The 15,592-nt window shown below is 30.2% G+C and overlaps 2 protein-coding genes across 2 annotated transcripts; one reads left to right on the top strand and one right to left on the bottom strand.

Moving 5' to 3' along the window:
* The first annotated feature begins 2,388 nt into the window (after positions 1-2,388).
* Positions 2,389-4,137, top strand: LOC111292616 (putative methyltransferase TCM_000336). The gene is made up of 4 exons (XM_022885073.2): positions 2,389-2,542; positions 2,638-3,042; positions 3,375-3,647; positions 3,745-4,137. The coding sequence occupies exons 1-4, from the start codon at positions 2,468-2,470 to the stop codon at positions 4,078-4,080; spliced, it is 1,089 nt and encodes a 362-aa protein (XP_022740808.2). The 5' UTR covers positions 2,389-2,467; the 3' UTR covers positions 4,081-4,137.
* A 6,444-nt stretch (positions 4,138-10,581) lies between these two features.
* On the bottom strand, positions 10,582-11,682 carry LOC111293270 (uncharacterized). Its single transcript, XM_022886064.2, has one exon. The coding sequence runs from the start codon at positions 11,498-11,500 to the stop codon at positions 10,763-10,765; it is 738 nt and encodes a 245-aa protein (XP_022741799.2). The 5' UTR covers positions 11,501-11,682; the 3' UTR covers positions 10,582-10,762.
* Between the last annotated feature and the right edge of the window lie 3,910 nt (positions 11,683-15,592).

Here is a 15,592-nt window from a genome sequence, read left to right as displayed (position 1 = left end):
TACCTATAAATATTCTTGGGCATATAAAGTAAAGTATGATCATGCAGGCTTATTTCACTTCATTTACATGCAAATTTATTTAAATTTTACTAATGTACAGCATTTCTTCTCCCCCCCACCCTTTTTTGTGTCACGTGGCACAATGTGATTTTTTTTTTTAGTTTTTTTCTCAAATTTTATAAAAATTTTTATTTTTTAAAAAATTTTGTAAATATATTTTTAAAATTTTTAATTTTTAAAACAGGATCCATTTTATCAAATTTTTTCTTTTTTCTTTTCTTTTAACAATTTTTTTAAAACTCATTCGTTAGATAAATTTTGTTTTTGTACAGAACTTAACTTAAGTGTCACATGACACTTTTTTTTTTTAATTTTTGAAAAACTTTTTAATGCTTTTTTATTTACTTTTTCCAATTTTTAATATTTTTTAATTTTTTCTATTTAAAATTTTTAAAAGTAAGACCTACTTTATACTAATTTTTCTTTTTTTTTCTTTTTTATAAATATTTTTTTAAGATTTTAAATTTCATTTTTATATGAGACTCATTTGATATAAGGGTATGCTACATATTTACTTTTTTATTTTTTTCATTTTTTATTTTTTATATATTTAATAAATATTTTAAAATTTAAAAAAAAATTTTGTGTGACCCACTTTATATTTAAGTTATGTTACTTGTCAAGTCTTTTGCTTTATTTTTTATTTACTAATTTTTTCCTTTTTTTAATATTTAATGAATATTTTTATATTATATAATTTTTTTAGTGATAGCAATTTGATATTATTTATTAAAAATATTTTTTAGTTTTTACTTTTTTATTATCTATATTTTATTATCAAATTAATTATATGTATGTATTATATTAATTAAGTTATTATTTTATAACTTACTTTAAGATATTAATATTTTAAATTCAATTTAGATATTCATATGGTAGCCCAATAATCTCTCTTTTCCCTTTTCTTTTCTTTTTTCTCTTTTTTCTTTGTTTATTTTTTATTTTTCTCTTAATTGTTTTTATTTTTAATTTAAAATTGTTATTTAATATTTTAATTTAATATATTAATATTTTAAACTCATTTAGAATGTCATGTTGTGTATCAAAGAGCTTCATTTTCTTTTTTTCTTTTTTGTTTTTTCCTTTTTTTTATGGTTTTTTGAAGTTAAATTAACTTTGTGTGAAAAAAAAAAAAAAAGGCTAATAAAAATGTTCGTGTGACACTCCTAATTGGTTTTTTTACCATTCACATTTTTTATTTTTATTTAGATAAATTTTAAAATAAAAGTATCAATTAATAGAGATGCTAAAATAATTTGTATTCAACAAGTTTTAATCCATCCTAATATGATAGCAAGCAAATTTTTTTAAATCGAAATTGAATTGGAACAAGGTTGACTTTTTTTTAGAGAAATAAGATTGGAGTAAAAACGTATTTAAAGTGCTCTATCTCAATCCATTTTTTCATATATATAAAAGTAGATATATTTTATTTTTAATTTTATTATATAGTATGGCATGATTGATATATAAGATATGATAAGATAAGATAAAATAATATTATAAATAAGATTAGATTAAATAAAATTATTATATTTTATATTTGATATATATAAGAATTATGATAGGATAATTTATTTATTTGTCAAAATTATTTTTCCTCAAAATTTATATAATTTAAATTATTAATATAATTTTTAAAAGTATAATTGAATATGTAAGTTTAATATTATGAATTAAAAATAATTTTTTCACATAAGGAGGATTAAATAATCTTATGTCAAGAGGATATTAATCCACCTTGCAATCTTTATCTTTCTTTTTAGATATAAATCAAATATGATAAAACAATTATTATCTTATTCTATTAGTAATTCTATGCATCAAGTATGATTTATATTCATAAAATTATTATTTGATATCTTAATTTTAGAAATTAATATTTTAAGTTAAATGGGAGTGTTCATGTAGCAATATTTATAATTTTTTTATTATTTATTTTTTTTTTATCCTTTTTTCTTGTTTTTATTTTTTTAATTAGATAAATTTTGTAAGAACAGTGAGATCAATTAAAGTATCCAATGTGTTACTCTCATTTAATTTTTTTATTTTTATTTTTTAATAAAATAAATTTTATAACAAAAATTTTTTAAAAAACCCTCTGCATCCGACGGTCATTATACTAGTCAAACTTTAATTATTCACATTTAAAGACTTTTGAATGGTTGTCCCATCAAAAACCAAGAGGAGCACTAGCAAATCCGAGATAGGCTGAAGTTCAGGAGCGGCCCTGCCACGATGGTATAATCATCATCACAAAATGTAACCCGACTTACCGTGACAAGTAATGTATACTATCCAAACCCCACAAAAGTAAAGGACTTTATCATTGAATTTTGCCTTTAAAAGGAGACCCAAAGCAAGCACCACCAGTTCTAATTCACCAGAAAGTTGGCTTCTAAAAAACATGGATGTAGAGGAAGTCTTTCATATGACCGGAGGAGTCGGCAAGACTAGCTATGCCCAAAATTCTTCTCTCCAGGTTTGGCTTTCCCATCTCTTTTTCTTTTTATCCCACCATTTTCTCTCATTTTCTTTCTGCTAACTATGTCTCCTTCTTGGCTTTTCTTTTAACAGAAAAAGGCATCAGATATGGTGAAACATATAACCATGGAAACAATACAAGAACTTTACTATGAAGTGACTCCAAAGAGCTTAGGCATAGCTGATTTGGGCTGCTCTTCTGGACCCAACTCATTATCCCTCATCAAAGATATTGTTGAAGCTGTTGAAGGAACTAGTCATAAAATTTTTCACCCCCTACCAGAATTTCGAGTTTACCTTAACGATCTTCCAACAAATGACTTCAATTCAGTCTTTAAGTGCTTGCCTGATTTCTATAGGGACCTTAAGAAAGACAGAAATGAAGGAAGTCCTGCTATTTTCATAGCAGGCTACCCTGGTTCATTTTATGGAAGACTGTTTCCAAACAACTGTTTGCACTTCATATATTCATCATACAGTTTGCACTGGCTCTCCAAGGTGAGATTCTCTGTTCCATTGTTTTTCTCTTAGACTTCAATGCCAAACCAAGGATCAAGAAAGTTGTGATAGACTGATAGTCACTTCCTCAGTACTATTTAGCTCTACAAGTACAAATCTAAAAGCAGCTTAACAACAAAAACCAGCAGTAATTGGTTACTGCAGTCAAATCGACCGTATTTCTACCAAACTCTTTGTCTCTCCTCAAGTATTACACGTACCAATTAAGGACTACAAAAGAGGAGACAAGCATGTTAATTATAATCCCTTGATTCTTTTTTTTTTCTTGATAAGCTTACAAGAATTTCAATTAATCACTATTATTCATGCAGGTTCCTCCAGCTCTATACGATGAGCATGGCAAGTCTATCAACAAAGGAAACGTTTATATTTCTGAATCTAGCCCTCCAAGTGTGCCCCAAGCATACTGGAATCAATTCCAAGAGGACTTTTCATTGTTCCTGAAATCACGATCAGAAGAGCTAGTCACAGGTGGGAGAATGGTACTCATTCTATTGGGAAGAATAGGCCAAGATCATGTTGATAGAGGCAATTCTTTCTTCTGGGAAATTCTCTCAAGATCCCTTGCCGTATCTGTTTCTCAGGTCCCAGATTTTTCACATCTAGGTCATGTAATTTGGATACAGACACTGACATACATATATATTTCTTCTTGTTGATAGCTTCCCTTTTGTTTTCCAGGGACAAATTGAACAGGAAAAGCTTGATTGTTATGACGTGCATTTTTATGCACCATCAACAAATGAAATAGAAGATGAAGTGAGAAGAGAAGAATCTTTCGAATTGGACAGGATAGAAATGTTTGAGATAGAGAAGGAAGTGAAAGCCGGAGAGAGCTGTGGCACAGCAGTGGCAATGACAGTGAGGGCTATCCAAGAATCCATGCTTTGCAACCATTTTGGAGATGGGATAGATTTAGACAGCCTGTTTGACAATTATGGGAAAATGGTAGGTGAAGAAATGGCTAAAGAAGCAATTAAACCCATAACTTTTATTGTAGTTCTTAAGAAATTATGAATATCATGTTATCAATATATATATATATATATATATATATATATATATATATATATATATATATAAAGACTGAACATTCAAAACCAACCTAAAGAACTAGCCTTGTTGTTAGCCATGCCCATGGACCATGAGGCCATGTACATTGGGCTCACAGTTAAGCTACATCAGTCTAACGTCTAAATGCATCAAAGGGTTCTTTCTTTAAATAGGTTGGCCCCTGTAGCAGCAGGCCCTGAACTTTTTCTTCCTCTTCCAATGCGTGGGTCTAGGCCTAGCAAAAGTATCACTCCTAAGGGGAGATGAGCTGGTGGCTGATAACATAAAATTTATCACCGACCTCAAACATACGTAACTTGTTAATTAACATCAATTCTTCCCATCTGTTTTTGTTTCCCTTAAACTTACCTACCAAGATAAAATGGAACTCTTAAGCAATGTTACATATCAAGTCCATTATAAAGAATTGTAAAGATTAAAAATCAACAAAAAAATAAAAAGTAAGTGAATCTGATCTAACTCATTGAATCATGGTTATATTCATTATTTTGATATTAAAATTTGATAGAAATTAAATTGAAATAATAATTTTTTTTTCATATTTATTTGGACTCCACGAGAATCTATTGATATTTTCAATTTAATCTTCTTGTTATTAGAAATAAATTAATTTTCTATTTCTTTATAAAAAAAGAGAAACGTTTATTTCAAGTTACAACCTAAAAACCTTTTTCAATATTTTATCTTTTTTTGATTTCATAACACAGCAAGACCCATTTTTACCTGTATAGAATATATAGAATTTATTCAAGGGTGATCTTCCGATATAAGAATATGTTTGACATAAGTAAATTCATTTTTTTTAATTTCTTTTTATTTAATTAGAGGATCAGATTTTCGTATCTATGTCAAATTAAAATATGTGTCAAACATAGATATTTCAAAAAAAAAAAAAAAAAAAAGAAAAACAGAGCAAACATAGGAACTATGGAAAAGGTCACAAACTGGTATGAAGTTCATAAACAATCAGTGCATCAGTTTACTGCAGATTTTTCTGGATTAAAAATGAACACTTTTGGCCTAATTGACCGATATAGCAGATAATTTATATGATTCTATCCACATTATGGGAAATGTTACAAGAAAGTAAAAACAAGACAAAACTGACCTAACCCTTAATACCCGGCATTAGAAAATGTAAATTACCTAAAAATGTATAGCATTCTCTACGTTTTTGCTCAAGTAATATAGTAATTGCCTTGCAACACCTGTATAAAGTTCTAATGGCGGGGCAGGCGGGCTTGCTATGGTCAGGGTAGGTAGTAGCAGAAATTTGAACTGATAATTTCTATGCATTATTCCATGTATCCGCTCCTTGATTTCAGTATCTGAAAGAGATTTTTAATGTTTTTGAATCAGCCATCTCTTTTCTTTATTCTGATAGAGACAGGCTGCAGCTTAAATATGCTGAAATCATTAGTTCAAAGTTCAAACTGATCAGTTTAGAGAAAAATATAGCAGTTCTCTCATATTGTTGTACCATGCTTAGCCCTTTATCTTCCCCTGCCAAACTGATGACTCTGAAAACAAATCATAGAAGTAACCCAGGGCCATGAACTGGGATTTTGAAATCATTCTGAAAGTCAATTGCAGACAAAAACAGCAGAGGTAAAAGGTAATAACAAAGGTCAGGAACTCAGGATGTAAAATTAATAGTATGGGGAACATGAATTAAATTTTTGTTTAGCATTTTAAGCAACCACAAACATATATATAACATGCATGAGATTTTTTTCCTAGTTGTCAGTGACTTAAAATTCAACGGACATTTCCACCATATATTATCATGGTAAATGCACATGCAATTATCAGGGTGAAGATTGGTAAAACATAAGCTTAGCTTAGGCATCGGACATGCTATTCAATTATACAAACCAACATTCAAGAGAGTCAGACAGACTACACCTGAGACCCCGGCTCTTGAATAAAAGTCCTCCAGACTCCAGAGCCTTCACTACTATAAAAGCCATGAGGTCTTTAATTGCCTTAACATAAATGGCTGACTATGTTAAAGCCTACAACCTTCTCTATTGCCTTTAAGAGTTAGATTGCACTAGGCAATCTGAACAAATAGTTTTACTTATTTGAATCCCATCAAACCAAATCTTTTTTCTCATTCAAAGTTCGGGAGAAAAATGTCTTCCAAACCGACATTTTTGTTATCCAATTAAGCAGCTACCAATTACCAAATTTGGCCAACTGGATAACCGATACAAATAAATCAATGCTTTTAGTTTGTCTTTCTATGTTTTTATAATGAGTTTGATGGTGGAGGGGGGGCTCAGTTCCTTTCTTTTTGCTTCTCTTTTGCCACCATTTATAGAGGGGGCCTTTAGCCAAGTTGAAAGAGTGATTGTTATTTGCGAGACACAAGGCATGAGAGATTGTGTGGAATAGTGGGCACAATCTCCATTAGGATACTGTAATTGGTTTCTTGTCAATGACAACAAAGATTGAGAGTCCCAATGTGTTTTAGATGCAAGGTATGGACATTTACGTTCCAAGCTTTTGGACAATTGGACTACAACATGATCCGTGATGTTTTGCTGTACATGAGTTGGGATATTTTGTCTCAACTCCCTGCATTTGTTGGCTCAGTGGGCATCTGTTCACCTTCTGCTGTGTCTTTCTCCCATGATTGCAAGCTATGGGGTATTCCAAGCACTCCTGAAAGCCTGAAATTTGTTTGGATTTTGGGTAATGAGGGAACTGTAGATGCTTTGAATTTGATGATGAAAGTTTGAATTTTCTGCCATAGTGTAAATTTTGGGAATGATAATTGCATAAAAATCAGGATGATTTAGATGGGTGCTTTCCCAGACAGAAAAAGTTACAAGAAACCAATAAGGGAAAAGGAATCAAAGAAGGTTTAACCCTGTCATTTTTTTAGTCTGTGCTAGGGGATTTCAAACCCATCATGAAAGTGCTTCAAAACAAAATTACACCCTTGGCAAAAATGGACATTTAGACGATTTGTGGATTCACTTTGATTGCACAATTATAGTGCAAGTAACCACCAAGCAAAAACCAAAATTGGTTGAGTTAAACCAACTTTTTGACTTGACTATTAGGTATCCTAAAGATGAAAACCGATTAAATATGTATTCATTCATGGGTTAATTCAATTGGTGAGAAAACAAGTTTTAATTTTTTTTTTTGTTAACCAGATCATTCTAAAATTCTGAGTACACGAAGTTGAAGTGAAATATGTACTTTTAAGATCATTCAAAAGGCAAGGCCAAATCTAAAAATACCTTTGAATTGTATTAGAGAAAAAAAATATAATTAAAACAACAATTAGGTAAGGTTTGAATTCCCAGCCACTCCTGGATTCACTAAATTAAAGAATTTATCTTCTTTTATGGTCATGTTCATTCATGTTTTTATCAAGTAGAGCCCACTATGTCAGAATCAGAACAGCAACCAAGATTTAGCTACATTAATCTATATTATCTGGGTTAAGGATATATATATATATATATATATAAAACTGAAATCCGATGCAAGAAAAGGCCTATTAACCCTTCTAGAAACCCAACAACTGTGAACTTAGGCTTTGAAAAGCAAAAGGAGAAGAGAATTTATTCTCAAAATTGGTGATAGTGTAGCCTCTTTTTCATTTTTATTTAGGAATAACTGGCCAATGCTGCTGACTTGAGAGAATAGATGCTTTCTCTTATTGTCACTAAAACCACCCCATTAAAATAATGGGGGAAAGGCACCACATAATAAATATAATTACTTACATCAAATAGATTTTGTTGCCTCTGTGGGATAAAGTTCCTAAAATCCAAACCTAAATTTGTCTGTGCCTTCTTGCTTAAAATATTATTCGAATTTATCCTACTTAATAATTGATTAATTTAATTAAAAGAAGTGGGTTTGGAGAAAATTTATTTTTAAAAACTAATTTTAAATCACCATGCAGTTGATAGAAAGCAAAAACAAAAACTGATCAAATTTTGTTGATTTAGAGAAGTCTGCAAGGCAGAATTTTTTTTAATTCTTCAGGAATGGATGCCTATTGGATCAACTACAATTAGTCAAATGTGTCATAAAAATTCCTTCAATTATTGTGATTAAAACCTTTTGACTGACAAAAAACAATGTATTCAAGTGAGCATTTTTATTGTTTTCCTCCCCATTCATTAAAGTGAGATACATTCAAAAAAATTTTTAGGGAAAGAAAAATTAAAAATAACATTGAAAATACCAAGTTTCATATAATAATGGGTGAAAATCATTAAGAAAAGAAAGAAATGATTTTTATACATATAGCCTAATCTCATTTATAAATGGTGGAAATGAAGTAGGAAATCTTCATTAAGAGTGAATTATGAGTACCATTTAAGTGATAGGAATTGAAAGGTCTCCCAAGATTGTATAAAAAGAAAGGAACAAGAGAGGCAAATTAAATAAAATTATTAAATCCATAATTGCAAGCTGCTGAATTACAAATGAAACCCTACAAGGAAAAAGAATATATACTCTTACCAAAGGCAATGTCTGTTGGAAGGCACCCACCACAATTGACTCCATATTAGAACAACCCGACAAACCTTCCTTTGGCACATTTTGGGCAAAAGAAAAAACATATAAAAGATTTCAAGCAAAAGAGAAGGGGCAAAGCAAAGTGTTTTGTTTTGACATTTTTGCTTGGGATTAAGGAGAAGATTAAAAGTTTATTAATGCAAAATAATATATGTTTTGATGAATATTAAAAGCAAAAGTTGGGTGAAAAAATCACTTTTCAAAATCAAGTGAGAATAGCAAAATTTAAGCAGCCCCAATTGTTTTTCATGGTGGAATTAATCATCATCACCAAAATCGAAAAGGGTAAGAAGAGGTGGAGGAAAGAAATAAAGTTAGGCAAAAACAAAAGATCACCAGGGGAAAAGCAAAAGTGATTTCACCCTTTAGAGATTTCAGAGAAAATGAAAGTGAATAAAAGAAGACTTTGGCTTTAAAAATTATTGGATAATGAATGATGCTATTAAGCACTAAATTGTGTTGCTTAAGGAAGAACGTATAAATTATTCTTAGTGGGGTAATTTGCACTTATAAAGTAAAACAAAAAATAAAAATTGGTTGATTGATTAGACTATCAATCATTCCTACAAAAGAAGACAACTTTGGAACTTTTACTAAAAACTGAGTTTAATCTGATCAAAATTCAAAAATGCCTAAAGCAACAAAAGGTGGATTGTAAGTATGACTTGATTGCTTAACTAACCACTATATGTTTCCATATGCTTACTTGGGTCTCATCGCAATCATATTAACTCATGCTATATCTTATATTAAATGAAAGTTAATTACATAATTTATCTTATTGACAGGTGTAGCTGAAATATTTTTAAAGTGGATGGGTATTTTTTATATTACATAGTTAAATGGCTTTTAGGTTTTTGAAAACAAAAATAATTTGTTGGGCTAATATAATTTTGGATTTTTGTGTATAAAGTAGTTTTTATTTTTTATTTTTTGTATGGATTTATGTGTTTTTTTCTTTTCTATATTTTATTCTTAAATATTTTAATATTTTTTGTGAAAAAATTAAAATGTTATCAAGTATTTACATTAGTTTTATCAATTTATATCTTTAAAATGAGGCGAAACAACTTTGAATCTTTTGATGAAAGAAAAAAAAAAAGCAATCTATGAAAAGGAAAAATAAAAAGAAAGAAAAACTTAAAATAAATATTATATTTGTAAAAATTCTTTAATTTAAAATACTTATTTTTATAATTTTAAAATAAAAAATTTTATTAATTTATACTTTTTAAAAATAAAAAATATCATACTGCCCGTAACGGAACAAGGGAGATTTCAATAGTTTGTATTAAACTCCAAATTTACTTTATTTGTGTTAATGCTATATTTGTATTGAGCTCCAAAATTCGCCTTATAATTTGTCAAATATTTATAAGGGTCCAATTATAAAATGCAGTAATGACGATATGGAATTTTTTTCACTAAGTTGTCAAAAAAATTTTAGTAAGAGGAAAAAGAAAATAAAGGGAAAATTAAAAATTAAAAAAAGAAAATGATTAAATTTATAAATTTTATTTTCTTTCAATTTCAATTCTTTCAATAGTGGTGTAATGGTTTTAATTTTAATCCCTCGTATCGTATTTAAAAAAAAAAAAAAAAAAAAAACAATGTTTTTCTCTCTTTTCTATTTGCTTTGCCATTTTCTTTGTTTCTTATGAAACATTAAAAATGAAAAAGTGCAAGAGCAACAAAAAGGTGACATTTAAAAAAGTTGGATCATTCTGAGATGAAATTGGATCAACCATTAATAGCTTAGCCAAGCATATTCGTTCCAATTTTGAATAAATTCAATTTTTTTTTTCTTTTTCACTTTTCACCATTATAATACCTAAAACTGTGGGAAAAAAATAAAACCAAATTTAAAAAATGAATGAATAGCGCATGCTAATATTATTTGTTAACAAAAATAATGTGGTAATTACTAATCACTTCATTCTTATTTTCCACTGTACAGCCATACCATAAGAAGGATTTTGGCTTTTTTAACAAAAAAAAAAAAACCCTAACAAACACTTATCCTTTTTTTTTTTTTTCTATTATTGTGGTTAAAATTTACAAAAACTTTTTTTTTTCAAGCTTGGCTTTGAAGAACGATAGACAGAGACTCTGCTCGGCGAAACCTCAACTGTTTGGCGATAAAATCTTCGATCGTTCGTTGAAACTCTTCATTGCTCAATTCGTCTTCTGGAAACAATTTCTCGTCGATATTTTCAATTTTTTGGCAATTCTGGGTCTCCGATCGTCGTAGTTTCTTCTTAACTTCCTCACTCTTTTTTATCACCAACTTCTCTGACTTGCTCCTCCTATACACTCTGGGGTTATCTACCTCAGCACCGGAGTTCGACTCGGACTCTGACTCTGACTCTGACTCTGACTCCGGCTCCATTTCCTCGCAATTGCTAGTACATGTGTTCACTTCAGAGATAATCTCTTTGTCTTGATACACAATCCCTTCTTGAGACCCCGATTTGGAGCGATTCTCAGCGTTTTTGATGATTTCCTCGTAAAGTTTGGAATCGGCATTGTTAATGGCGGAAAAGATGCCGGACTTAGCAATGAGAGTAACGATGATGACGTTACAGACGAAGAAAACAAAGAGCGGACTCGCGATGACGCTGCCGAGTTTCAAAAAGAACTCGCCGGAGATTTTGACGGCGAGAGGCACGCGGTCGAAGGTCCATGCTAAAAACAGCAAAGCCAAAAGCAATTCCAAAAAACGAAACACCTCAGCTAAGCTTCGAAGCCGATTGTACTTCCTCATAGCCTTAACTTTCTCTGCTTTCACGTTATCGAAATCAAACGAATCCATAACGAAAAGCGTTTTGAAGGCATTCAAAGCTGAAAGACCGAATGAAATTTGAAAAGTTTAAAAGTTCCTTTTGGTTCTCTGGAAACTGACGTGAATTTTCGGGAAAATAAATGGAGGATTTAAAAAAGATGGAGAGAGAGAGAGAAAGAGGGTATGGTTACGGATTCATACCGTAATAGGTTTTCTTCAGAGAACTGAACCATCGTAGAGAAATGCTTATATAGACTGATAATAACAGAATTATTTTTATTTTCAATTTTATTTTTAATAATATAGTAATTTAAAATGTTAACCAAAGATTAAAGGGGTCTAATCTAATCAGACAGACTTGAATTATTAAATAGTGATATCCATTAACGTTGGGTACAATAAAGGTAAGTATTTTACTTTATATATTTATATTATATTTATTTTATATTAAATATAAATAAAATATGAAAATTATTATATCATAATTTACGTTAACATACCAATCGCAAAAAATAATTTTTTAATTTTATCAAATTTATATATAATTTTTATTAAAATTTTACTAAATTACTTTTATTATTTTTGTATGAATTTCATATTATATCACAAATAATATTTAAAATTATAAAATTTAGTTAGAGGCTCATGTTGCGTAAAAATATTGAGCCTAAAATTATTATATAATAAATTTTTTATATTTAAAATTATCATAAATTAAATTTCAGTGAATTGAATTAATAGATTAATACTTTATTAACAAACGAAGGCCATCAAAATATTTTTCACTTACAATATGAATTGGTTTCAGATCGAGTATTTGAAGATGGTATTAAAATCGAGATTCTACTTAATCAAGTTCCTAAACGAATCAAACAGGGTTGATTAATTGGGACAGCATTACATGTTAAATTGTTGATCGTCTAAAGACAAACCATAGGAGCAAGGCAACAAATGAAGGTGCAATAGTGACCATGTCCGTATACCATCACAGGCCACAGGCTGCGGCTTCTATGTTTGCAATCACGTGGCCCTGAAACTTGCTCACTTAGCACTACAAAATTTCTTTCACGACTTAAAGAAATATCATCCCTTGCTTGCTGGTTAGATAATCGCAATTAATAACTTCAGCCTTTTTTTTATTACTACTCTATATTTATATTTTTTAAAAAATGCATTTGAAAATTCTAGTGTCTTTGCAACTGCAATGAAGAAGACGTGATTGTCAGACACGCGATTGTGTATGAACTTATTTATTGTATCTCAGTTGTCGATGATGATTTCTGTACATTTGATGCAAACAGATTTCAGTACTTCTGTTGTTGTCATTGCTTTTGCCACTGCTCTTGCAAGGACTTCCATATGCTTATTACTACCACATTGTGAATTTTGAATCATATACTTTTACAGTTAAAAAGGATTTAATTTTTTTTTCAAAATTAGAATTTTTTTTTCAGGTTTGATTGAGTTTGGATTATGATTATTTTTGGGGCGGGTCTTTGGATTCATTTTGTCACGCCTCTAGTTTTGATAGTATAAAAAAATTGATCCTAAATTTCAATCATAAGTGTGTTTCATTTCAATTTCCATGGATGCATGGATTTAATTTGGAAAAGTAGAGGAGCACAAAAAGGAGGCTCTACGAGTGGCGTGCATGTGGGAAACAACTCTGCTTTTACAACGCTGACATTAAAAATATGACATTACAAAAGAAATTACTATAATCAACAAATATTTTTGAAAGAAAAAAAAAAAAAAACCTGGATATATATATATATATATATCTGACATTGAATCCTGCTTAGTGTTTCAATACTATGGACTTTTAACTGTGCTGTGTAGGTGCTACCAAGGCTTTCCTGTCACCTAGAACTTAAAAAAAGAAGGGAGAAGAGGACCAAAAAATTGCCAGAGACCTTTCTTTTCAACTATTGTTTTTTTATTTGGTCTTTCATTTAATTTGATTTTGATCTTTCGAATTCAGAAAATCCAGCATTATCCTATCAAGGAAAAAATAAAAAAAAACAACTACTTGTAGCTTTTTATCAATTGCCACACTCTACCAGAGTCCTTACGTTTACTGTAATTTTTAGGCTATGGCTTGCTCTGCCGCAAACCTTGTGGACCTCTCCTACTGCCCTCTCTCTCCCTTTCTCTGACCAGCTCTCGCTTCCCCTTCTCTGAGATTTGTGGTGCGAGGGTCCTAATGGATACTCCCTAGTGTTTCTTCCTCCCAAGACACCACCACATCTGCTCCCTACACGTGGCACAGGTCCCTCTCTGATTTGGACCCCCCTCTCCCACCCCATCCACATCTGGTCCCGCCGCGTGCTTTACCAGCTCGACCTCAAAACCTATTGACAATTACATTACTAAAGGGACATTGGTGCTTAACAAGAGGGAGCAAACAGTTGAGGATTTGTCTTCGGATCATTTCGGATTCAAATGATTTATATTTGAATTATTTTAAATTCTTTTATGTTTGGTTCGGTTTATCATAAGTTCAAATAATTTTGGATTCAAAATTTTTTCAAATTCAAGTTTAACTTTTAAATCAATTTGGATTTACTTAAATTTGAGTTCATATTCATTCTATCACCTCTAGTGTTATTTGAGTTTTAAGAATAGAGTAAGCAGTTGTGTCGGGGAATTAGAATTATATAACCTGCTTTTGAATGAGTTTTGTGATTTTCATAGCAAACTTTAACATAGGTTAATGCAATAATAATAAAAAAAAAAACCCGAAGTCTTAATTCATCTAAATGCCATTGATATTAATTTTTGATAAGATATCTGTCTTTTAACTTGAAGTGAGCCAGAAAAGATAATGGAGGCATTCAAGGAACACAAATTTACTTTTCTAGGCCATCTCATCCTAGAAGTCTAACTGCAATTTGTCAAAGAAGCTAAGGGAAAAAGCTCTTGACATAAAAGCTCATTTTAATAATGTGAGACATGGTTGATATTGCCTGACCACGGCAGATCAAAGAATGCCCCACTTGAGATAAGTTCCTGCTTCATTATTGAAGCAAACATTGTTTTGATTCTAAAAGATTTTAAAAATTTGTTCGAATTATTCCAAATAATATGAATAAATGTTTTTGAAGGGACAGATTTTGGAAAATTGGAGTGTATAGATGAGAGAATTTCCCAGGATGCACTAGATCAATTATGGTAGCTAAGTTCAAATCAGAATAATAAATCAAGATAATCTAATTAGAATCAGTAATCCTCAATGGAGAGTTCATGCACTTGGCAGACAAACAAGAATAGTAATATATTCCCCAGCACCAGACCTTTGATTTCAAAAAAGAATAGATTTTTTTATGGGGCTCCATATATTCCATATGCTCTGCACCTCGAATTTATTCCTTATTTTCTACCGGGTATAATACTTGTATTTCAAAACAGGCCTGCTCCATTCAAATCTAGATTATCCGAAAAGCATGAGGAAATAGGGAAGATAAAGAGGATGATTCAATGGTGGAAATTTGCCTCCATGGAATCTGCAGTCAGTTAAAAGTTTAACAATGATTCTAGCATTAGTTGATGGGAAATTGATGTTTTTCGAGATGAAGATCTCTAAAGTGATTTTGACTCAAAAGAATGAACCTTTTTTTTTAAGAACATAATAGAGACTATCTTGCCTGTAAAAGACCTGGAGAATATTTGTAAAGGCTGATGGAGGAGCTTCTTCGGTGACATGGATTATGTGGACTGAAATGTGTTTAAGAAAAAGCAAAAAATTTTTTTAGCAATATCGGTTTTGTGCCAGTCCAAGAATTTAAAAATAAAATAAAAAATAACGGAGTCACCATTAATATTTTTTTGATTAGGTGTAATTGATCACTTATTAAAATATATCATTTTAATAAAGTTTTAAAATTTATTAAAAAGATAATTTTACGATCTGCGAAACAATTTAGGTTTAGAAGTCGGTTACGCGTGGAAAAGGATTAGCACCCCTACAGTGCTCATAAAAAAACGGTACCAATTAACTACGTGTTATCCTTTGATTTTGATAAAAATAATCTAATTTTCGGTATTTAAAAATAATTTTTCTTGATTTTTTTATTAGAAAAATTTTTATTCTAAAAAAAAATAAATTAAAACTTTTTTATTGAA

This window comes from Durio zibethinus, chromosome 10, assembly GCF_047325235.1.
Source record: "Durio zibethinus cultivar Kanyao isolate XHJ-2024 chromosome 10, ASM4732523v1, whole genome shotgun sequence".
In the NCBI taxonomy this organism is placed as follows: Eukaryota; Viridiplantae; Streptophyta; class Magnoliopsida; order Malvales; family Malvaceae; genus Durio; species Durio zibethinus.
This window is presented reverse-complemented; position numbering and strand designations above follow the sequence as displayed.